At 37.8% G+C, this 26,467-nt stretch overlaps 1 protein-coding gene across 1 annotated transcript in view; it reads right to left on the minus strand.

Moving 5' to 3' along the window:
• The window catches only part of bnc1 (basonuclin 1), a 32,833-nt gene extending 14,864 nt beyond the window's left edge, over nt 1-17,969 (minus strand). The window contains exons 1-2 of the mRNA XM_054771499.1: nt 17,643-17,969; nt 121-223 (exon numbers count right to left, since the gene is read on the minus strand). Coding sequence (XP_054627474.1) covers nt 121-223; nt 17,643-17,654 — 115 coding nt within the window. The 5' untranslated portion in view covers nt 17,655-17,969. The remainder of the gene's footprint in view (nt 1-120; nt 224-17,642) is intronic.
• Nucleotides 17,970-26,467: the final 8,498 nt, after the last annotated feature.

Consider the following 26,467-nt stretch of genomic DNA (forward strand, 5'->3'; position numbering starts at 1 on the left):
GACAAGAAACATGACCACATTAAATGCAGTGGTTTCAATCAAGTAAGACCAGCAACAAATCTCACTTAAGAGCCGCAGAAGTGGCTTTGTATGTCTGCATCAGATAGGGAGAGCACTTACCGTGTGCTACCCAGCCATGCTTGCAGTTTTCACACTGCCTTCGCTTCAACTTCCCAGGCTTAAAACTGTCGCAGTTGCAGTTCACCAAAGTGCAACAGATAGCCTACAAAAAAGAAGTAAAGATATAAACCCAGTTTGTCATAGCCAGGTAGGAAATGTTTATGTTGTGGTTTGTCTAGTGGCTGGGGTAGCAACGAGGCAGGCGGTCGATTCATACCGCCTGTGTCCACACCAGGACAACGTCAACATGTTTCTTTGTTCTATGCTGCTACTGAGATTAGACTTTATGTGATCCATAAAGTACGCTTCACATGTACAGTATCAGCAACAGTAACAGTTTCAAAACGCTTTGAGTGCCTTGGCGGTGGAAAAGCGCTATACAAGTGAAAGAGCGGTTAGCATTACCATTTACAGTATATGTTCTGTACTTACATCCTGAAAAGCACACTTTTAAAGCCACACACCGCTCTGTCGCCTCGTTGTTTAATCGACATCTTAGAGATGTGACGTTCACCAACCAGTCAAGTCTTTTAAGTGAACGATGGAAAACGATTCACAGTTTTATATAAGAACGGCTTCTTCTTATGCACTCCTGATCAGAATGACTGGACTAGTTGAAAAAGAAGACAAGAATTTACATGTTGCACTGTTGGATCTTAAGGAGGTTCTTGGTAGAGCTTCAAAATGTAAAAAGAAGAAATGGGAGTAAGACAAAAAAAAAACATTTTAGTAAGCAATTTATTGCAAACCACCATTAAAGGCTGTTTATCAGTGGAGCAAAAGACCAGAAGCCTTCAAATGACAAAATCTTGTCAAAAATGTGAATACAATGTCATTTTCTGTCAGGTATTCACACTGTCACGATCTCTTGATGGCCGTTTAGTTACTGGTTGTCTCCTCCAATGCTACATAATTGCCTGTTTGGAATTTGCACGAGACCATCAAACACGGGACATTGAAAGGTGGAAGAAAATTTTATTCTCTGATGAGAAAAAATGTAACCTTGACGGTCCAGATGGCTTCCAACGTTACTGGCATGACAAGGAGATCCCACCTGAGATGTTTTCTACCCGGCATAGTGGAGGGGGGTCCATCATGACCAGTGGTGCTTTTTCATTCAGTGGAACAATGACGGTTCAGGTTGTGCAGGGGCGTCAAACGGTAGTTGGCTAGAGTATGTGGAGATGTTGCAGGGGGCATCCCTCATGACTGAAGGCCCTCGTCTGTGTGGTATTGATTGGCTTCTTCAACAGGACAATGCCGCAGTTCACAATGCCCGCCTGAGGAATAACATCACTCTTTTGGACCATCCTGCATGTTCCCCTCATTTAAATCCCATAGAGAACATTTGGGGATGGATGGCAAGGGAAGTTTACAAAAATGGACATCAGTTCCAGACAGTTGATGCCCTTCATGAAGCCATCTTCACCACTTGGAGCAATGTTCCCACTAGCCTCCTGGAAACACTCACATCAAGCATGCCAAACACATTTTTGAGGTGATTAACAAGAATGGTGCAGCTACTCGTTACTGAGTCCTTTTTTCAACATTTTATTTCTATTTCAGTGGAGTTTCTGTCATGTTCTGTAGTGCTGCTCTGCTGCCGACTATCTGTGCTTTGTTGCAGCACACCTCTGGTCTGGGAGGAGTCACCTGGTCACACCTGCAGCCAATTATCCTTTAGCCGTGCCTGTGCGTCACCCAATTGCCAGATTGCTCCTTGCTGCATGCATGACTCCTGTATTCCTCTCCCTTGTACTTTCTGGTCCACCTTGTGTTACCAAGTTTTGTTTCTACCTGCGTGGTTTCCCCAGCAGTGGTATATCCCAGCTAGTTCAGCTCTTGTCCTGCTCGTTTTTCCAGCAATGTTTTTTTGTTGTACTTCTAGTTTCGTCCAGCACGCCTCAGCTGTGATTTTTTGTTACTGTTTTGTCGCCTGCGGATGTTTCCCAGCAGTGCATTGTATATCCTTTCTGCTATTGTCGTGTCGAGCAGCTCTTTTAGTTAGGATATTTTCTCCCATGGCTCGGCCCGGTGTTTTTCTGTTGTACTTTGCGTTTTTCTTATTTTCGCTCCTTGTGAGTCACCTTTTGTTCATAAACCTTTTTGTACATGAACTGAGTCCACTCTGCATTTTGGGCTCCTGTACTTTGGCACTGGCCACCCGCGACAGTTTCAGGGTTTTTTTATCGATGGTCTTAAACTTTTGATCAGCTGATGAATAGCCTATTTCGCTTTGATGCTTGTTTTCAATAAATTGCTGACTAAAATATTCTTTATCTCACTCCCATTTCTTCTTTTTGCATTTTGAAGCTCTACATCAAACCTGCAACAATGCAAAATGTAAATTTTGTTTGTTTGTCAACTGATTGGGAGTGTAGCTTACATTCTTATATCTGAATCACTTCTAATAGCTGTTCAATGGACTCGACTCGTTCACGAACGTCACCTCTCTGAGAGAGCCGCAGTGCGGATTAACAGCTGTTAGATAGCAGTGTATAATTAGCGATGTCCGATAATATCGTTCCACCAATATTATTGGCCTGATGTTGGTTTAAAAATATGATATCAGTAGATATTGATATTGTTTTTTTTCTCGATGATGAAAACTGATTTTAAAAAAGTGCTGTATAGATGGACATTTTAATGCTCACATGGCCAGGATGACACTGCAGTGCAAGCCCTCCTCCTTTGCGCTTTCCACAGGCTCTTGTCTTCCTGTCCGCTTTGACTGCCCTGAAGTAGGCTAACTCAACATTAGCATCTGGGACGCTAGCTGTTAGCCTTTCAGATTCAAATAAACCGCACTCCCTGAAAGTCTTGACGTTCTTGCCAGCTCGTCGATGTTGCTCGGTAGTGAATTCACATTTCCCGTGATAATGGAAGGTACCGAAGGCTTCAATCTCCACTTCCTTGCTAGCTGCTTGACTTTCATCTTAGCCCCGGCTCTGCCGCCTGGATAGACAGGGAATCACACCGATGCGGTACGTCGCTCTCATGGCATGCAAAAATGTGCTTGAATAAACAAACAGACCTTCTTGAAAAGCAGCCTCTCCTGGCGGCAGTGTTTTATTCCACGACAGGAGATATGTGATGTCGGTAATTGAGAGTTGGACAATAGCGGCATATCGGTTATCGATAAAAAAAGCCAATATCGGACATCCTTATGTACACACCACATTTCATGCCGGTGCAATTAACGGCAGTTATGTTTGAAATAGTAATTCCTAAGTAAATAAGTAAGAACTAAATAAGTAATAAAAAAGTAATGCTGCGATTTTTAACGCCGTTACACCAACACTGCTTTGGTGTTCCCTTTTTGTAGGCTTCTAGCTTCCATCTTGATTGTAGTTTTTTATATGTTCAGGCTTTCTTGCTCATCCTCCCGGGCAGGTTTTGGTTGCTACTTTTGTGTATTGTTTCTTGGGTGTCTTCCTCAGGTTCATTCAGCATTTGTTTTATTATCGCCATATATTGTATATCTTGCGAAATCAACTTTTTTTTTGTCCAAAAACCTAACTGGGCTGGCACATTCTTAGCATTTATACAAAAGCGAAAGTGAAAGAAGCCTCTTTTTGTGGGTTATTTGTGCTCCTTTTCAGGCCCAAGTGTGTTTCAGTTCTTCGGTTTAATGTACCGAGAGGTCTTGGACATACCTGGGCCAGCAAATGCATCAAAATCAATCAATACCAGACACACACACACACACACAGCACATGGTAAGCGGAGTTGAGAGCAATGGAGTGTTTAGCTGGTCTGCTAATGGATCTTTTCATGAAAACCAGGCTTGGACACACAGAAAGAGTCAAAGTGAAGGCTGAATTGCAGTAATGACACATGTTTTGTGGTTGGCTGCTGACTTGGCAGGGACCCTGCAGAGTGCTCCAGCGCACATACAATACAAATGTCTGCGCTTTCTTGCCCTCGCTCACTCAAATGATTAAAAAAAAAAACATTTACAGTCAAGAAAGTGAAGGAAAAGCATCATCAGATTTATGATCAAAGGCGGTGTTGTTAGCGCTTCATGTTGAAGAGCTCACACTCTCCCTCTGCATCTATAATGTATGAGCGGAGGGGTGTGAGAAGACACCAGCAGCATGCTGAGCTTCACTGGTGGACCTCGCTCTGTCTGCACTGCTGGCTAAATGGGTAGGGGTCCTTCACCCCCCGTATCTTGGGGCTGGCTGAGCTCCGCACGGCTTGTCCTTGATATCTTGCTTACCTACAACGAGGAGGCTCTCGAAAGGGGAGATGTCTCCAGGAATTTCACCAAGCAAGGTGTGCAAGATGTGCTCAAAGTATAACAACGCTGTGATTATTAACCCCATGACATTTTTTGATGCCTAAAATTATCCTACCCAAATAATAACAAACAGAATTTTTCTCCCCAACAGTCAGAATGTGGCTAACTGCTACGGACACTGACATAGTAGTTTGAATACAGTGTTCCCTTGTTTATCGCGGTTAATTGGTTCCAGACCCACCCATGATAAGTGAATTTCCGCAAAGTATATGAATGTCCTATTTATAAATGGAATATTTTTGTAGTTAGAACATAGAAAACCTGTTTACGATCTTCTAAATACGCTTTTTAACTTTGTTAGAGCCCTCTAGACATGAAATAACACCCCGATAGTTACGTTTACACTCCTATTACTCAGTATAGTAGCCATAATAAGAGAAAATAAGACATACTATAGGCTAACACATGTTGGCGTTGGGAGGGTCCTGTTTTTTTACTATATTAAAAAAAAAAACTTGATAGACTCAAACCACAAAACTGGAAGCGTGAAGTGGCGAGGGATTACAGTATTGTGTGTATTTGCATATGGAGTTATATATGAGTTGTATTAATTTGGGAAATTAACCATTCTGGATTTTCAGCATGCATTTGAACATAAATATATACATGGCAGTGAAAGGCGTTCTGGGTATGTTCTGGATAGTCACTGGCAGGTGACCTGCATTTTGTGCCAACGGAGGAAGCCCTGAAATTCAAAGCGTGAAGTGGCTTGGGACTACTGTAAAGAAATATTGTTTTAAGTTGGCCTACATTTTTTTTCTAGAAACATTTGTCTTCAAAATAAATAGTTTAGAGGTATCGACTGCCAATGATACTACAAAAATGGAGTATTTTACACAGGCTTTTCTAAAGTTAGGATCAGGCATTCCAAAGGTGTTTTATTTGGTGACCCTTGCTCACACTTGGTTGAAGTCTTTACTAACTCCATGCAAACAAAACTCCATGGCTTCCTGGCTTCCTTTCAACACTATTTTATCATCATTGTTTACAAAATAAAGACAGAAAACACACTTCAAAAGGTGCAATGTTGGCAATCTTTGGCGCACAATCTATGTTTTCATGAAAACCAGGCTTGGACACACAGAAAGACTCAAAGTGAAGGCTGAATTGCAGCAAGGACACATGTCCATTGCTTCGTTACACAGGAGTTACTTGCGTTTATGACAAAAGTCCACCCATCAAGCAACATATCAGTGTTTTCACAATTTCATTGGCTATTCATTGTGTCAATCATCATTAAGATTGGACGTAAATGTTCCGAGATATGTATGTAAGAAGAAGGGCTTATTGTACCACAGCAGACAAGATAAAGACTTATCTATTGGGCCCCGTGAGGATTCATTTATGTTTATGTTTGCTGCTGGTCTAACATTAGTGTTTACCCAGCCTGAAGTTAGGATTGTATCCTGTAGTCGGTCAGTCCAGTCTCCATAAACAAAGTTTTTCAACGACGATGCAGTCTCTCTAATAGGGACGGCGTAAAACCCTGGCTTCATCATGAAAATATCACAAAACTTCACAAACGAGGGCCGCGTTCTTCTACTTCCTTACTGTAGCCTCTTGAGTGCAGAAGTGCCATCATAGTGACATGTACAAATACCTGCCCTCTTGACTACGTAGTGGAAGGGGAGGGATAATGCAAGACACTGTTAAAAAGGACAAGTGAAATACTGGGATAATAGTACCTCTCGTAATGTCATGTTATGAATGCACCTCCACGCAAGGCTTATTCCTAAATAGCAACGCTAGCATCAACGAAAGTTTATGCATGAAAAAATGTGCACGCAACGCAGATGTCATTACGTAGGGGTGTCCGAACTTCAGCACGCGGGCCATTTGCAGCTCATTATTTATTGGCCCGTGGTTCTAGAAATTAAACAAAAAAACAACAGCGGTAACAACAATGGGAAAAAAAGACCAAAAAGGTGTAATAATAGGTGTTATAATACGCTTTGTCACCTATAACACAAATGTGTTTTTTGCCTTTTTACAAAATAAAAAGTACAAAAATGGGCCCCGCATCCTTTTCCACTTTTTCCATATGCGGCCCTCTGGTGGAAAACGTTTGGACACCCCTGTCATAGTGTCATCAAACCTCACCTTCTTCTTGCATCTTGCGAGACGTGAGGGAAAACACACCTTGCACTGTAAATGTGTGGCAGCATCAGGAGGAAATTAGCCTTCAGCTTTACTGTTGCACTGCATCACACGTAAAGTAGGAAACCTTAGTATCTCATTTTGCCAGAATAAATCCTAATATTAGGAGAATAGTTGGTGTTTCTTGTTCCATTTTATACGTGCTATGTTCCATATATGTATTAATTTTTTTATTTGAGAAAAATGTTTTGTCATTTTACACAAAAGAGGAATAACGTACTAGAAAATGTTTCAGTGTTATTAAAGAACAAAGTCAGAATGTGACAAAAAAATTGACAAGACAACTCTTTAAAAAGCCTTAAAGTGATAAAAGGTTTACGAGAAATAAATGACAAGTTCCTGTTTACAAGAATGACGTTGCAGCGTTACAAGAAAAAAAAAAATACTTCTTCATAAAATGAGGAAAAAGGCACAATTTTACAAGTAAAAAGTTGCAATTTTACAAGAAAAACTCCTAATTTAAGGATGAAGTTCTTATTATGTTATTATTGACTAGGTCATGATCCTGTCTGGTGTGCAGCACCGTATTTGGAGTTCCTGGGGCGGAGCCACCAGGTGCACACCTGCTGTCTGTTATCCATTAGGCCTCACGCTGGACGTCTTCTAGCTCCAGGATCAAGTCACCTCCCATGTTCTTGGGTTTTTTTTTGCTTTGTGCTTTTTCCTTGTTTTTGTTTTTGACTCTCGTTAGTGTGGCTTGCAATCACATGCGATGACGTTCATGGCTGGTGAGGCACTGACTTCTTTTTTTAATGTTATTACCGCTTGCTCACTAAGAGGATAACAACAAAAAGAAGAGTTTAATGAAATTGTCTTATATGTCTTATTTTTTCTTATAATGTCTACTATATTGGGTAATAGGAGTGTAAAGGTGACTATAGGGGTGCTATTGCATGTCTCGAGGCCTCTAATAATGTCAAAAATTTAGAAGGTCGTAAACAGGGTTTCTATGCTCCAACTACAAAAATATTCAATTTATAAATAAGGAATCCTACTTTGCGGAAATTCACTTATCATGGTCAGGTCTGGAACCAATTAACCGCTATAAATGAGGAATTATTGTAATGTATTTACTTGGTATTGGATCAATTGGATCAAACATTTTCAGCACCACCTACCCCTAGTGTGAAAGTGTAACAAAAGGCCGTAAAAAAGGTCGTAAAAATATGACAAACCCTAACCATGGCTGGGGGGGCAAATATTTAAAGTACCACTGACTTAGTACCCTTCTCCACTGCGTTATGGAACAGGAGTCGCAGGCTGAAAAACAGAGCAAAGTTCATTCTGGCTGTAAAAAAATATTTGAGAGACACTGAAGGGACTTATTGGCCTGGAAAAGTCATCCTTTGGAAAAGCACTAAATGACACGTACATGGAAACCAGCAATGCTGCTGCAAGCAAGTACCAGCACCATGTGGCTCACCCAAGTACAAGACGAGCAGATTTGACCATGAGACATCCAGCAGCTCATAAAGGTGCTTCAGAAACACATTCAACATTAATAAGACAATGAAGGCGCAGCCTGAATGCAGGAAGTGAGCGGGGGGGGGGGGGGATAATCCATACACAGATAAAAACATGCGCACACATGGACGTGCACTATGTATCCAACTGTGTTGCAATTGCTCCTCCACAGTGACATTTCATAGACTTTCATGACAGAAAGCAATAGAACAACTGAAAATTTGTCCACATAGTCTAATTAAAAGTACAAAATCTTCATGGCTAATTTGATTAGAATTGATATTATGAGAAAAGTTTGACATTTACTAGCAAAAGTTGGACTTTTCAAAGAAAGAGTAATAAATATTGCCTTTTTTTTTTAAAAGAACAAAGATGGAATATGAGTAGGCCTGTCACAATAACAAATTTTGCTGGACGATAATTGTCCAACAAATTATTGTTGATAATTGATATTATTGACAACATTTTTTGAGACCATTTTTTAATTAATTATATGGCAAAATGATGAGAGTACATCGTATCAAAAGCAATAAACTTTAAATTCTTAAGAGTATTTAACATTGTAATTGGAACTTCAACAGCTTTTAAATAAATTCAACAAAAAATAGAATACATTTAAAAAAAAATAAAATGGACTTTCAGTCTCTTTTAGCAAAAATTGCACTTCAATAAAAATCACAATAATAACCCAAAACAATAAAAAATAGACCCTGTCTCTGTTAAGAAAAAAAACACTCAAATAAAAACCACACCCACCCACACGCAGCTATTTAGTGTATTGTTTAACTAATGTAGGGGGTCATATTTGAGCTGGACCACATATCTGCGGTGGCAGATTAAAATGTAATGTTTCTGATGTCCTTCAACGTGTCTTCTTTCACTCGGTTATACAGTTCAGGAATTGCATGTACATGTAAGTTCTCCCAGGCAATTCGTACTGTCTAACATTTCTAACATTTCCCTAAAATGTTGGCTTTTCAACCGTATTGAAAGGTTGCGTTTCTTTTGCAATGTAGCGAGCGACACTGTCTGTGACCACACACCATTTCGTGCTGTTTCATTTTATATTTACTTTGCCGATTAAATGTCTCAGTAAGTGTTGACTGTCGGGACGAAGGCTCTGCTGCACATCCATACCGGGGCTGTGGCATTTGACATAAAAACCATGGCTTTTGCGCCTTCATTCTTATTAGCGTTTGCTTGCTAACTTTCTAACCGCTAGCACTCTGTCTGTGTATTCACTCACTAGTAGCCCCGCCTCCATGTACTGGGGGACGAAGAGGATGATAGGAGGGTTCACTCTCTCCATTCATTCCACAATAGAACCAATGGGCACAGACACATGCAGAGTGAACCCTCTTGTCATCCAGCCTGTGTGGTACAGAGAGACGAGGAAAACAAACGGGCATATATGCACATGTCAGTTTACCGAGGCGACAAAATGATCGACTTTGTTTTTTTCTTTTATCGTTCGAGTTATTGATTATCGTGACAGGCCTAGATATGAGAAACAAATGTATTTAGATTTTGGAAAAAATACAATAAAAAAAACAAACATGAAAAAGCCTTAATGTGAGAAAAAGTTGTACATTTGGGAGAAATAAGCAACAATTTTACAAGATGAAAGTCTTTGGATTTTTTTGTGCGTTTGTTGGAAGTGGATTGGGTCGGTAGTCGATACACGCGCACTTACTCGTGCAGCACAGCCGAGTCCATTGCAAACACTCCTCCACAGTGGCATGTCACAAACTTTCATCATAGAAAGCGACAGACTGTAAATGTAACTGTTCATTTGTAATTTTACCAAAATAAATATTTTGCAATATTCTGAAAAAAGTTGGAATTTTACATAAGAGTAATCATCTTATGAGAGAATATTGTATTTTTATGGCAAGTACAAAGGCAGAATATGACCAAAAAAATGTACAAGAAAATACAAATCTTAAAAACGCCTTCATGTGAAAAAAAAGTTGCATTTACGAGAAACGCCTGGCATGGTTACAAGATGAAAGTTGCAGTTTTACATGAAAAAAAAAAGTTGTACTTCTATGAGAAAAAGTAATCATTTTTATGACAGATCACTGAAATTGTATGAGAAAAAAGTCAGAAAATTATTTTTAAAAATCTGAATTTTACATGAAATTATTGCAATTTTAAGTCTTCACATTATAGTTGCTCTTCAGAAAATTCATAATCAATCATTCCAATAAAACGTTCACAACAGAAAGCAATAGAAAACTGCAAATTAGTCCACAAAGACTAATTAACAATAAAACATTTGAATGTCTAATTTTACCAAAATAAATCTTACGCAGTATTGTGATGAAGCCGGAAAGTTACTAGAAAAAAAGTTGGAATTTGACACAAGTAATAATCTTACCAGAAAATATTCCTAAAAGCCTTCTAATAGAAAGACACAAATATAATCCACAAAGTCAAAATAAAGATTTGTCACTTTATGAATGCGATTGCTGCTCCTTTTAATGATGAATCGTTTAACTTGGAAAAAAAAAAAAAATTGTTTTGATTGGAAAAAAATTTATCTTTCAAAAAATGTATTAAGTACTCATTTAAAACAAGAAAAGAACAAAAAAAACATTCAATAATATTCAACACTTCAGTATAAAAACCCACAAAAATAACACAAAATTGCAGTACTAAAAACACAACAAGGCAATTAAGTTCCGATGTTCGCTAGTCACAAACACTCGCTGACGCACGTGCAAAATGCACTCATAGCTGGAACAATACGTGTAATACGTATTCATGACCATACTAGCGTCGTGTTACTAACATCAACATTTGGACTTTTTCTCATGACGTTATGCCTTTTTGCTCTTCTTTTCCCCTCATCCCACACTGAGGAAGAATAACATTGCTTAATAGTTAACTTTTTTGCACTTCATTATCTCTCCCAAGCGACATCGCACCAAAGACGAGGAAAGGCATCACCATGGGAGAGAAAATGAACAGGCTAAGCAGTTGGCACCGTTTAAAAAGTACCGATTTGACACCAGACAATAAACAATACCCAAGCATAGCCGTGGGCCAATAAAAAACAAGCTGCGTGTCGCAAATGGCCCCCGGGCTGCACTTTGGACACCCATAGGACAAAGCTGGGGTGGAAAAAGTCATTATTTCGCTACTGATACCTGGAGCTAAACATCCATGAGAAAGTTGTCAACCTCTAAGAAATGAAATAAAAGCTGAAAATGAGCAATGAAGAAGTTTGTGTAGGAAGATGTTGCTACGCCCAATGTGAGCGTTTGGCTTGGAGCCATGGTGTGATTAATATCACATTTCTCCTCGCCTGCCTCTTGACAATCTTGTCACATCTGGCTGACAAATCCTCACAAGCATTTTAGTGGCAGCATCCATGCACAGAGGGGGGCTTCTGTGCGTGTGTGTGTGTCTGTGTGTTAGGGGAGTAGACTGGGTCCAAAAGGGCTGGAGCACAGCTTGGGGAGACGCTGAAGGGGTAAAAGGCAGGCGCAGTTACAGTACACATACCCTGCCCAACCCCTTTTCACGCATGGACCATCATGAGCCTAATGAGGCTGACCAGCTTGGTACTCAAAACACACACAAACACACACACTTACACAAAGTGGAATGGAATACAAGTTGTAGTGTGTGTGCATGTGTGTGTGCGTGCGCTTGTGTGTGTGTGTGTGTGTTGTGCCTCAGGGTCATGTAGCACAAAAGAAGAAGAGAGACACAGAAAGTGGAGGCACACAGGAAACAAGACAGCAGGAGGAGGAAAGTTATTAATAAGTCTGGAGATATCATACAGAAAACAGTTTAATGTAATTCATAAATAAAATGTAATAATCATTGTTTGGAAAATAAGTACAATTAAATCGATTTTAAACATTCAAAGATGTAAAAAGTAAAACATATACTATGTTATGTCTAACAATATGAATATTAAAATTCACACATTACATTTAAAATATCTATTATTTTTTACATTTAGACTACATAAGTATATTTAATAAAAACTGTAAATATTTTTTCTAACTGTGTAATATATGAATTTTTCTCGACATGTCCATACATTAAAAATAAAAAAGTATAATGAATAAAAATATACAGTGTTATATGCAGTAGTATAAATAACAATATATTAAAAAAAGATTAATTACATGTAAAATAATTTTATATCTTTCTTTGCATTGTGTGCAGTATATGGAATGAAGGATGTAAAATATTATTACATATTTAAAATAATTGCCTGATATATCAATTTCTCCCAATCTAAAAATGGCAAAAACGACGTACTAAATAAAAATGATACTGTTTTGTATATTGTAATATAAATTAACACATTGCATTTAAAATAGGGCTGTCAATCAATTAAAATATTAAATCGTGATTAATCATATTTTGCCCATAATTAACTCATAATTAATCTCAGATAGAAATAAGTTTTTATCTATAATAGGTAAGGATGTAAATCTTTTCGTAGTTAACAATTTGATATGCATCTGGATACACGGGCTAAGATACGATTAAAAAACAATATGTTTTAAAACAGAATGATTCGATACGATTCGATACAGTGTTCAAACAACACGATTCGATATGATATGATTAGACAGTTACATTTGCTGCATTTAGTTGCATTTTAAAATAAAGAAGCCAATTCTGTAAAAGTGGCATTCTGACAGTATTTTCAAATATGTAAAAGAGCACATCATATCCCCAAGCATGTTGCAAGGCAGGGGTCCTCAACCACCGGGCCGCACGGACGTTCAGGTGCAATGATTAGAAAAAAAAAAAAAACACTTAAAAAAAATACAAACTAAAATTAATAACTACATAAAATTTTATGTAAAGTGAAATACATTTTGGAAATATGGGCCATTATTTAATTAAAAAAATAATATACAGTTGGAAATCGCCCAGTTTTTGCATGTTTAATGCCCGCTTTGTTCGACGGTCCTCGAGCCCACCTTCTAATTTTCTACCACGCTGCACTGACATACTACTATACTGCATTTTACCCCTTTTTCTTGAACCTCATATTTGCTGTTACTATGTGGGAATGCATAAAGGTAAGATTTGATGACGTTATTCAGTGCTAATGTGCATTAATGTGCGGTGCACCGCGCTGAAAAACAAAGTCTAAGCTCGTATTGGTGGACTTTGTGTGTCACTTCATGCTTTTAATTTGATGTTAGTCCTGTCATAGTTTTAGTTTTACACAAAACATAATAATTAAGATAAATTAGATTGCCATAATGCACGTATGTTTTGCTGATGTGTTAAAAATCTTTCCTGGTAACTAGCTAGTGCGCTGCTAATGCTAGCGCTGCTAATGCTATTTTACATCCATTCTCGCCTTCAGCCATGGTCACATTGACACAAACCCCCAAATAGCTGTCCTCAGCTATGCCTGCCGGTAACTAGCAACTTGTGACCCAAATTTTAGCTTGCAATTCAAAGAAAAAAAATTGAAATATGAAAATCAAATGCCAAAGTACCACTGTATAAATGACAATAAAAAATATTGGCAGTGCTCCAGTACCTTCTCACCTCTCTGGCAGTCGACGTACGTACTCGGTAACAACTCAACTGACGGCAACAGTAGACACAAATAACTTTGGTCTTGTTGCGAGAACCATCTGTCAGGGCTTTGAAGCTAAATTTACCATCCAAAATAAACTTTTCTTTTTCCATTTCTGCTCAATATTTGTTCCCGCTTGTGGCTCCATATCCACCGCTGCATTTCCTCAAACTACGGTGTGGGCTGAGGGTCAAACAGGACGTGCACATGTTAATCACGTGTCAAAAAAATAGTGCTGTTAAAGGAAACTTCAAATTTGACAGCCCTAATATATAGTATTATACTGTATATACAAATATATAACAATTAATACATTACATTTAAAATATGTGTTTGTTTTTATTGCAATTATATACAGTATATTGAATGAAAAAGTGTAAATATGTATATTTTTTAAACAATTGTGTAATATATGCAATTTTCCCAGTGTCTCCAGACTTTAAAAAAATGACAAAAATGTTATAAATAAAAAGTGTACTATTTTATATATTGTAATATAAATACAAATATTTAAAAATTAATACATTACATTTTAAATATTTATTAATATTTTTTATGATGTATTGCATTACTAGTATGCATTTTTTTCAAATAGAAAAAATGTAATAAATAAAAACTATACTGGTTTATATATTGTAATATAAATACAATTATTTTAAAATGAATACATTGCATCTCAAATATTTATTCATATTTTGTGTGATACATATATTTTTCCCTCAAGACTTAAAAAATTGAAAACATGTAATATATAAATATGCATTTTTCCTGATGTGGCCAGACTTTAGGGACACCCTGTTAAATAAGACATAAAACACTCACAACGCTCACAAATACATTTGAATCAGATGCATGGATTGCTGTGACGAACAACAAATTTAAATGATGATAATAGATTTATTTATGATTTTATTGATTAATAAAAATGGACCAAATGACAGGGTTACATTTGTATATGAAACAAATTTTAATTAGCATCCAAACTGACTAAAGCCAACTGTATAGTCGTGCACTCATTCCTTCATTTTTCACTGCAAAATGGAGCTGGAGCTTATACCAGTTGACTGGGAGAAGTGTGTGTCTCCATACAGCAGACTTTTCGCGGGGGTGACATTACGGGTCGCTCCTCCTCTTTCAAACCCTCCTATTAGCTTGACGTTGACGTTCTTTTCCGATTTCGGATTAACATTTGCAATAAAAGCAACAGTTGTAATTATTAGACTCTCTTACTCTCTTCAGTTGCCATTGTTCATTTGCAACATAATCCAGGTTTAATCCCTAAACATGCCTCACATTTAGTAAACACATTTCAAGTAAAAAAGGTATAGCTACTCTCCAGCAATTATGGTGCATTCAAGGACTGTGTAACAAAGTGGCGAAATCATCAGGAAGCACAAAGACAAAAACATGTCAAAAGTATGGGCTTTTTTAACAGTGGCACATGTATACTCTACATTTGACCTGGATGATCATGTATTTATACATTGTCACTGATTTATGGTGAATGGGATGGTTTATTCAGCGGACAAAAAACCTTTTTTTGGGACAAAAAAATAAATAACATTTTTTTTTACCAAAAATGTGAATTTGTGGGGCTGTCCGTGAATGCTGAACGGTGAACAAGTTTAGTCTAAAAGTGAAAAATGACAAATTCAACATGTTTGTATTATTTTGCTGATGAGCCAGATGACATCCCAAGCATGCAGAATGTATTCCTGCTGCTGACACGACCGCACAGCTAATGTTAGTCTGCCACTAAACTGCTTTTTGTGTTTCCTCACAGACTCAAGCGCACAAAGGCAGACAGACATGTTGTCCCAGGTGAGGACTCCCGGCGACAGCATCACAAGATGATACCATACCGTATAGTTGCTATACATTCAATATAAACGTGATTTATATCAAACAATACTATTGAACCACATATACTGTATATCACTGTAGATATCATCCAGCATGACAACATTTCTTTGTTTTATTCTCTAACACTTTCTTTTCTTTTTCCTTCATCGCTGTACAAGATATAGTCTGTCAAACTCCTATTTGCTTATTTACTGTATACATTTTTCTCTTTATCATAACATTTTTTAGCTTTTTTACCATTCACTTATCCATTTTATTATTATTTTTTCCTAGGATTTTTATGTCTTTTCTTCCTATATTGCCCTTCATCACATCTACTGTTACACATTCTGGATTATATAAAATAGTAACATTTAAGCACAAGAAGTGAGCAAACCTTTAATGACAAAATATAAAACACATGATTTACTGTAAGTGTCGATACACAAGTCAGTCAACATCAGTATTATTAGTAATAGACACGGAGAAGGAAGGTGCAGGATTAAATAAGCTCAGCTTCTTCCTCCTCCTTTTCGGACATGTTGATTTGTGCCCGTGTAAATGTGTTATTTAATGCAACTTTCTTAAGGATGTTCTATAAACAAATGAGTATTATTAAAATGTGCAAAACATTACGAGCAAGTATGTTATATGGGTAATATAAAAGCAATGCATTTTTTAGGAGAAATAGGGCTGCAGCTAACAATTAATTTCTTAGTGGGTTAATCTGAAGCTTGTTTTGATTAATCGAGTAATTGGTTAGGCCCTAGACGAGCCAAATCAATATGAAGCAAACACAAACAGTTAGTGGTTTGGTCAACATCATATCAGAAAAGAGGCAAAAATATCCATCACTGTTTTCCAAAGTCAGAACTGATGTGTGTGAATATCTTGTTTTGTCTAAAACACCAAAAATTATAGGTCTACTTTCATGGATGACTAAGGAAATAAAAAATATTCACATTTGAGAGGCTGAAATCAGAGGTTATTAATATTTTTAAATAAAAAAAAAACTATCGAATCTAATATCGAAATAGTTGTTGATTAATTGGATAATTGACTAATCATCGATTCATCAATTAATTGTCGCAGCTCTAACGAGTCATTTGCTTTCAATTTTGGACACATTTGTGTTACCAATGCAGAGCTGTGCTTTAAAGCAAAACATTTCTGTTGAAATTGCGTGTGAATGGTGAAGCGGAACTGAAATGCTGTACGCAATGTGTGGAATTACGGGAAAAGTGGGAATTTTTGTGATGTGGAAAATTGTTATCCAGAATGTTTTGTGATGCTGGAACTTGTTGAGAAATGTGGAAAAATGACATTCATGTTTAATGGGAATTTGTGGGTCGGAAACATGCAGATTACTGAGAATTTTTGGAATGTGGAAAAGAGCCAGACGGAATGTTTGAATGAAGTGAATGTTTTGGTGTTGGAATGGTTTGATTGGGTGAGAAATGGAGACTCTGCACATTTCCAATTGGAATGTCGTCAAGGAAAATGGGAAGTACAAAAATTATTTTGGAACACGCTCGGACGTCATGATGCATTTGATTGCTTCAAATATGCGGAAGTACGTAGTTAATAAGCACTACAATATTATGTTAATTACCCCAATACTTTTATAGTACATACTGTAGTGTATATAGTCTATATACACTTTGAATAGGAAATTGCATTTTGGGAACTTTGTAAGCCTTCTTGTATTCTTCTGTTGAAATTTTTGGACGGTAAGTCAGGAAAATAGTTCAGAAAAGAGTCAATAAGGATGCTCTTGTCTGATTTACATTTCACATGACAATACCATCACTTTGTCAGGCTAGTTGTTGCCATAAATACATATGTTGCCATTTTACCAGGACTTCTTGTCAGGACTTGTACTTTTTGTGAAGATGAGCAGTGTTGCAGATAGGTCAGGATAGGTATGGGAAATGCAGCCACATTTATTAAAGCAAAACAGAAGAGCAGAATCGTATATACTAGTGATGTACTTGTGCCATCACAGCGTAAATGTGCAATTTGTAACAAAACAAGACACTGCTTATGTGTGTGAATATTACACAGCCAATGCAACCGCTATGAAAAGTACTTCTTATTTAAAGGGCACAACACAAGTGCTGCCTGCACACCCCCTCGTACCAAAACTTCTTCCAGAAAGCAGCAATGAGTGGAAAGGTGCCTTCTTACCTCCTCCGCCATTGTCAGTCAGTCAGATGTTTCCAAGGGTACCACGGTGTTGGCCATTCCCTGGCTGTCCCGCAAAAAAACTCTTTCCAACTCCTCTGCTTGCACGCGCGCTATTGCAAAAAGAGCCTACACACCTAACTCCCAATATATATATATATATATATATGTGTATATACATATATATATATATATATATATATATATATATATGTATATATAGTGTGTGCATATATATATATATATATATATATATATATATATATATACACTGATACACAGTAAACACCTTTTCCACACAAAAGCAAAGAGATGTCTGCGCTTTTACTCTCACTTAACACACGCCTCCTCTGCTTTCTCCTCTAATGTTGCCGTGGACTGGCTACTAAACTACTCAAGATGTTCTGTGCGTGTGTGTGTGTGTGTGTGTGTGTGTGTGTGTGTGTGTAGAAACTGGGCACATGGGATTGGAATGAGATCCTCCCACTCGGCATTCTCACCTCTGGAGCTCCCTCCCTTGCCTGAAAACTACACACACGCACACACACGCAGAGGTGTGCAGTGCATACACACGCACGCGCACACAAACACACACACACACACACACACACACACACCCTTGGAGTCACAGGGCAGTCCCCTCACAGCTGGCTGGAAGAGGGCATGACACTCATCTTTCACAGAGATTTGATCAAAAGGAACCACAAAGGCTAGAGGCTCTTCTAATGCAGTCAGGGGAGACTCGCCCCCCCATTCCCCATCGCGACGCCCCCCCACCCAGCCCCCTTCTTTCTCCCAGTAACGCCTAAATCAACGCCGCCCCTCTTGGTGCACACATCCCAGCGTGTGTGTCTGGATTCACCTTAACACAGCCCCGTGAACAGCCTCCATAACAAGTTAGGCCTTGTGCCGTCAGGAATGTGTCAGCGTCTGAGTGTTTTTTAGGACGACGAGGTACTCAACCTTTGTGTACTACACACTTCTACTTTCCTTTCTTTTCTTTTTTGTTGCACCAAAATACATACTGACATGTGGAATTGACGATAAAGTATTTATCGGAGTGCTAAACATTGGTACCAGAGAGAGATGTGCGAGTCATGAACGAGTCGTTCAAAACTTTTTCTACTGAATCGAGACTTACAGGTACAATAATCTGTTGTTTATCGCGGTAGGATTCATTATTTAGAAATGGAATATTTAGCACAGAAAACCAGTTTACAACCTTGTAAATATGCTTTTTAAACATTATTAGGCATGAAATAACACCCCTACAGTCACCATTACAGTTCTATTACCTGATATAGTAGACATAATAAGAGAAAATAAGACATATGAGACTCATGCTCGTGTGTTGCTGCAAATGTGTGCTAGGGGAGCTGAGTTGTGGGCGGACAGGAAGTGACGCTGGGGGTTCAGAGTTGAGTTCTAGCTTCAACAGAGCTTATGTTAAGAGTTATTGTGCCTGTTGTGAGATCATTCAAACCTGCAATACAAGCCTGTTGCTCCAGCTTGTGTGTCTCACCAAACATTACAGTAACATGACTGACACCTAGTGACCAGTATAGAATATTACATGTCATCACAACATCTTCTGAATGCCTTTTATTTGTATTTCATTTAAATTAGCCATGTTTATGCTGGAAAAGGCTTCATTTAGGGAAAAAGTATGTAAAATTAAGTATGCTTTAATATGCATTTTTTGGACTATTCAACCACAAACCAGCAGGATTTATTCATTAATATATTTTTGAAAAAACGTGATTGAGTGAAGCCACGGAATTCTAAGTGCAAAGTAGTAATAAAGAATCCATCGTAAGGCGTGTGTACCACATTTGTCACATTTGTCTGCTTTTTAATGCCTGTGGCTCACAGACAACAAAGCTCTGATGACTTTGGCCATTGGTGTTTGTTAATCCGCAAATGACACGGCAAGTAGGAACAGGTACAACATCTCCTTCTCGTCTGCTCCTTTGGTGGCTTCAAGGGCAGGCGGGAGTTATTTGGGGTGTGTCACCAATTGAAGTAACATTTTCAACTTTAAGCATCATTTCATTGCACAGTGGAACCCGCTTAAGTCAACCAGCTCATCCACTGTGTTTTATGTTATTTTATTATCAGAAAGTTCTTCAAAATAAAAACGTGACAGTGTTAACCTGAATTTTATCACAGCAACAAAATTTGATAAAATCCATTTATTAGGGCTGTTAAATGATTAAAATGTTTCGTTGACTTAATGTAATGAATTAAATACATGTTACCTCTATTTATACGCTATTTTTGACAGCCCTAATATTTTCTTTTACTTTTTCTTTTTTATGTCCATAATTATTATATTTATACAATTTTATAAAATATACATTTATCATTTTTATTGTTATATTTCTTAATTTTATTGTTATCCACCGGAAGAAAGATTTGCGCATGTAAGAAAACGTCCTTGGAGTCAAGACATACAAACAAGCAGCTCTGTTAGCTAAGAGTATAAAATAGAGTCAAACCTCTGTTTTCGTAAGCCTCAATTTTTGTATGATCCTGTTTGCGACAGCAATTTTTGTATCCCCTCTCAGTTATCCCAATGGCCAAACATAGTAAATAGCAAACTAGCCGTCTCTGTGCTTTTTTTTAATGAGTGCAGCTGCTAAATAACCCGCCATGGGGCCAAAGAACGTTGCGAGTGGCAGCAATTTGATAAGGAAGACGAGAAACACTATTGAATTCAAGAAAGAATGACATCCCCTCCCCCCTTCAACACTTTTAAGGTAAAAGATGTTAAAAGTTCATTCCTCATTTACATGCATTTAGCATTGTTTTCTCCATGTAAAACTAGAATGATTCTCTCTTTCTTTTAAGTTTGAATTTTATATTTTGGGGGTCTTGAACGGATTGAATGGATTTACAAAAAAAAGTGCTTTGTTTTTTGTACGATTCGGTGTTTTTCAGACCAGTACAAAGTACAAACCCGAGGCGCCACTGTGTAGGAAACCAAAAGAATCTGAATAGAAATATACACAAATGGAAAAAAAGCAAGTCAACAGACTTCCGTAGATTGAAAAATCATTCGTTATTGCCCACTCTGCTGATGTCTGTGGACAAAGTCAGAAGTAAATGTGCAAGCAACAACACTGTATGACTCCATTTAGTAGTTTTCCAGTTTTGCAGGATGAGCGTAGCCCAACAGAAGGATTGTCTCCCAAAGCTTCCAGTCCTCCTTCCCCATCCTTCAGGCTACCACCTCCCCCTTTGCTCCACATTCCCAAATGTGCCAAGCATCCTCACTAACTGATAAAAATGCAACTAATAGCACTTGAAGTTGGTCATTAAAAAAGTGCATGACTTTCCACCGGAGATCAAAGCTGCTCTCATTGAGGAAATGTCCAAAACGTTATAAGGTTCCGCATATGGATAAGAGACATCTCGTCGAGGCGTGTAAACGCAAGGTCGGAAAGCCCTCTGGTCTCCCACGGTTGTCCAGGCAAGCAGATCTGCTTACCAGCCTTGTATTTATTCCATACCTAAGGGATGCATACCAAACACAGCCCCAGACCTGGCCTGGATTAGGTCTGCACTGCTTTGTCGGATCGCTGGAGCACCGCAGACGTATTCATGCCCCCAGGGGCAAAGCGTGGAAGTTGCAGCTAAAACCGCAGCAAATAAAGTCCATGTGCAGCAGAACAGGTCACGCTGCCACTTACATGTCTGTCATTAACCTTCCTGCAGGGCGCAGATAAAGGGGCCAAAGTTACTGGAGACATGAAGAGCTTTGGAAAAGACATTATGGACTCTTTCACACACAAAGCTTAGAACATAGCTGCAGTGCAAACCTAATGATATCGTTATTTTCCATCACTGGCCTGGCGATACAGCAGCAATCCAATACTGATACTAATATTGGTGCTTTTTAGTTGAATATTTTTCAAGAACATTGAATGATTTTGTGATGTTGTCTTAAATTTCTTGATAAATATAATCAGAATAAAACAGGACAAGGACTTTGGCAAACAAAAATATTATCAAAATGAATTGTGAAGCATTTAAAAATATTTAAATACAACAATAACAGTAATACTATTTATTGGTAATTAAATAGTTTGCATGGATGTTTCTATTTGAAACTATTTGTGTTCTTGTCTTGGTGTTACAAATTCAGTGAGCACCTTTTACAGTTATTGCCAAAATAATGCCAATGCTTGGTTTTTGTTTATTTCCGACAAGTTACATTGAAGAAAATGCTAAAGATGTGTACTGCACTCAACAGAAATAGAAACGTAACACGTTTGTTTTTGCTCCCCATTTTCATGAGCTGAACTCAGAGATGTAAAACTTTTTCTATGTACACAAAAAGCCTATGTCTCTCAAATGTTCACAATTCAGTGTAAAACTGTGTTAGTGAGCATGCAACATTCATGATTCCTAATCTATCCACCTCACAGGTGTAGCATATCAAGATGCTGATGAGACAACATGACTATTGCACAGGTGCGCCACAGGTTGGCCGCAATAAAAGGTCACTCCAAAATGTGCAGTTCGGACTGAGGGGTCCGAAAACCGGTCAGTATCGGCTGTGACCACCATAGGAATTGTGCAGAGATCCTTGCAACATGGGGCCATGCATTATCATACTGCAACATGAGGTGATGCTTGTGGATGAATGACACAACAAGGGGCCTCATGGTCTCATCACGGTATCTCTGTGCATTAAAAATGCCATCAATACAATAAAATGCACCTGTGTTGTGGATGGAGTGGCCCATGGTGACAGTGGGGTTATGGTATGGGCACGCCTGTATGTTATGGACAACAAACACAGATGAAATAACACCCCATGCTCTGGATTGTCATATACGGTATTTCAGGCAAATGGTGGTCACACCAGATGCTGACTGGTTTTCAGACCCCCCCCGGACCACCCCCAATACAATTAAACTGCACATTTTGGGGTGGCCTTTTATTTTGGCCAACCTAAGGCACACCTGTGAATGATGAACGCTAACAGTTTTTGGCAGATTTGTGAACAATATTTGATAGAGAGAGGGCTTTTGTGTACATAGAAAAAGTCTTACATCTTTGATTTCAGCTCATGAAAAATGGGAGCAAAGTGTTGCGTTTATATTTTTGTTGAGTGTAGTAAAGTTAATAGAGTTTGCAGATACAGTAGCTCATTCACTGATGATCAAAGATGCAATCAATAAATAAATACATGCATTTAAATTATTTAATGGGCTGCACGGTGGGTGAGATCGGGAAGACATGGGTTCGAATCTCCGTTGAGCATCTCTGTGTGGAGTTTGCATGTTCTCCCCGTGCACGCGTGGGTTTTCTCCGCGTACTCCGGTTTCCTCCCACATTCCAAAAACATGCATCTTAGGTTAATTGGAGACTCTAAATTGTCCACTGGCGTGAACGATTGTGTATATGTGCCCTGCCCTTGCTGGCGACCAGTCCAGGGTGTACCCTGCCTCTCGCCCGACGTCAGCTGGGATAGGCTCCAGCATACCCCGCGACCCTAATTAGGATAAGCGGCGTAGAAAGTGGATGGATAAATTATTTATTTTGTTAATACATAAAAAATCTAATTACAATCAAATGTAAAACGAATAAATAAATAAATCATCTATTTCTTTATTAATTTAAAATACTAAAGTCAAATTACAGTCGTATCTCGTTACATCGCAGATCGAACGTCATACGCTCACTCTATCGCATTTTTTCAAAAATGTATTACTTAATAAATTATCGCTGTTTTGTGGCTGAATATGGTCTATCATTATTTTTAAAAAATGCATATTTAAACAAATTGTATGTTTTCATGGCCTAAATTAAGCATTTTGAAGCATAAAAATGGCTAAATAAATGAAATACACATATATGGTATTCAAAAGACGTGACATGAAGCGTAATACAGTAAGTGTACTGTAAGTGTTAAAAAATGTGGATTTACTTACTGTCACCTTGGCACGCTTTTCCACGGTTGAACATCTGTGTTTCTGACTTTGTGTATTGGCGTCTGCGTCGGTGCTTGTATTTGCACTCGCACCCGGTCTGTATGCGATCGGTATCGCGGCGAATTGGGCCTTTTGGAAACGTGAAGAAGCTAACTCCCTCTGCTCGAGTGTTTGAACAAGAGCCTACCACAAAACACTCAGGCATACAGTAATATCTGAAAATATATATAACAACAACAGAAATTCAACAAAGAACGAGTCACCACAACACCGAAGCAATGGAGGAGCTGACGTCACTTCTACAATCTGCACCAGAATAAGGGGAGGGACTGTCTTTAGTGGCAAAACCCATATACACAATCAATATACAGCAGTTTTTTATTATTGGTTTTCATCATAGGGAAAAACACGATACTAATATGAACTGATATTACAATGCCGATATTATGCCAATATCGGTCTGATAATATCGGCACGCTGATATCCGTAGTATTTAGGTCATAAACAGATTTTTTATGCTCTTATTACAAAAATATTCCATTTATTAATATTGAATCCTACTTTGCGAAATATACTTATCGCGATTGAGCCTGGAACCAATTAACCACGATAGACGGGGGACGACTGTACTTGCTACCGGATGTGGATATTTACCTCAGTAATTTTCCTTCTTTGTTCTTTTCTTTTCTCTTTTCATTTTCAAAAATCATTTCTTATTGACCTGAAAGGACGTTCATGGCAAGTGCTCTGCTTTTGCTACAGAGTTGTGAACTATTTAGGCGATTTCCTGACTACCCTTTGTGATATCAAGACTAGGACATCTTGCTGACATTTCCGACTTGAACTTGGACTGGAGGGAGGTATGAATTTGTTGAAATAAATCAGTTATACGTGCAGAGAGCCACTAGCAAGTTAAGATTACCGGCCAGACGGTGGACGGTTGGACGGCAAAGAGTTGGCATTATACAGTATGGCGGCTTGATGGAGAAATTAAAGAGCAACTGCAGGACACTGTGGCACAAATACGGCAAGATCTAAGAAGCCTACAACCACAGATAGGAAATGTACAACCACAGAATAACAGCTTTAAGAGGAGCTTCTCTGAGATCCAGGAGGAAAATAGCATACTGCGCAATGATCTATATCAAGGTACTACAGAATGATAGCGGTGCCTTGTGTGCCGCTCTTAAAAAAGATAAATCATTGAGCAAATGAAGAAAACAATTGTTGAGATGGATCAGAATGCACGAATGAACGATGTGATCCTGACGGGGCTCAGAATTACTCCAAGGTCATATGCCAGGGCAGTCAAGAACAGAGGAGAACCAGACGAAATGGATAAATTTCCAAATTCCTACAGTCAAAGGAGGCGGAGGGCGACGTCAACACCATCGATTACTATGGCAGAAACAACCTGTCATCATTGTTAAGTACACCAACAGAAAATTCGTAACCACACCGAATGTTATATCATTTATTTATATTGATCTACAGACATTATTGTAACACATTTTGTTATGTTATTTCAGAATTGGTAAAGGGTTTATGTTGAATACAAAAAGAAAAACAAATGTTTGAGCAACGGTGATGAGTTAGGATTACATAAACTGTGCTTCTTCCTACTCTTTTTTGGACATGTGGAATTGTGAATTGTAATATGAGATGTGTTCCAATGTAACATGTATGCATGTTCAAAATAAATGAAACCATTATCAACTTTGACAAGAATCACAAAAAAGACTCCTTGACCCCTTGAATCTGAAATTTAAAAAATAAGCAAATATATTTTATGAATAAATAAACAAATAAATGTATTTTTACTCAATTTTAAATGCATTTAAAAAAATACAATTTGAAATGAATAAATATTGTGTTTTTTCCCTTTCTTCTTTCTATTTCTTCTTTTTCTACATTTTACATTTCACTGACAAGAATGACAAAGAAAACTCATTGAATGCTAAATAAAAAAAAAAACCCAAACAATACAGTTTATCCATCCATTAATTTTCTATGCCGCTTGTCCTCATTAGGGTCGTGGGGGTATGCTGGAGCCTATCCCAGCTGACTTCGGGTGACAAGTGGGGTACACCCTGGACTGGTCGCCAGCCAATCGCAGGGCACATATAGACAAACAACCATTCACACTCACATTCACTCACTCACACACTCACACACTCACACTCACCTATGGACAATTTAGAGTTACCAATTAACCTCCAATACATTTTATAAATGTATTTTTTTTTGTAAATTTCAAATACATTTTTTAATAAATTACTTTTAATAAACAAATATGTTTTTATTTGTCAAATTGAATTCATTTTGAAATAAAAAATATTTATTTATTTAAAATATTTTTAAAAATATGTAACTCAAAGGCATGACAACAAAGAAATAAAATCTTGAATTCTAAATAAAGAAATTAATTAACTATAGTCATGAAAAAAACACCCTTGTTTCTTCAATTTCTTTGTCATTTTAATGCCTGATACAACTAAAGGTACCTTTGTTTGGCCAAATATAACAATGACAACAAAAATAGCATTTTGGCAGTACAATGCTATAACTATTCATGTAAGAACTAAAAACATTTTGGTTATCATCAAGAAAACCATGGAAGTTAAACTCTTAAAGTTAAACTCTTATGAGCTATATTTGTTATCATCCTTATATTTGTCCAAATAAATGTACCTTTACTTGAACCAGGCATTACAATTGATCAATAAACTGAAGAAACAAGGGTGGTCTAATCATTTTTTCCATGACTGTATGATCAACAATACTTTAAACAATAAGAAGAATAATTAATAAATAGCATGTACAGGAGTAAAACTGACAATGTATAATGAATAGATAAATACAGATTATTTTATAGATAAAATGGAA

This window comes from Dunckerocampus dactyliophorus, chromosome 3, assembly GCF_027744805.1.
Source record: "Dunckerocampus dactyliophorus isolate RoL2022-P2 chromosome 3, RoL_Ddac_1.1, whole genome shotgun sequence".
Taxonomy (NCBI): Eukaryota; Metazoa; Chordata; class Actinopteri; order Syngnathiformes; family Syngnathidae; genus Dunckerocampus; species Dunckerocampus dactyliophorus.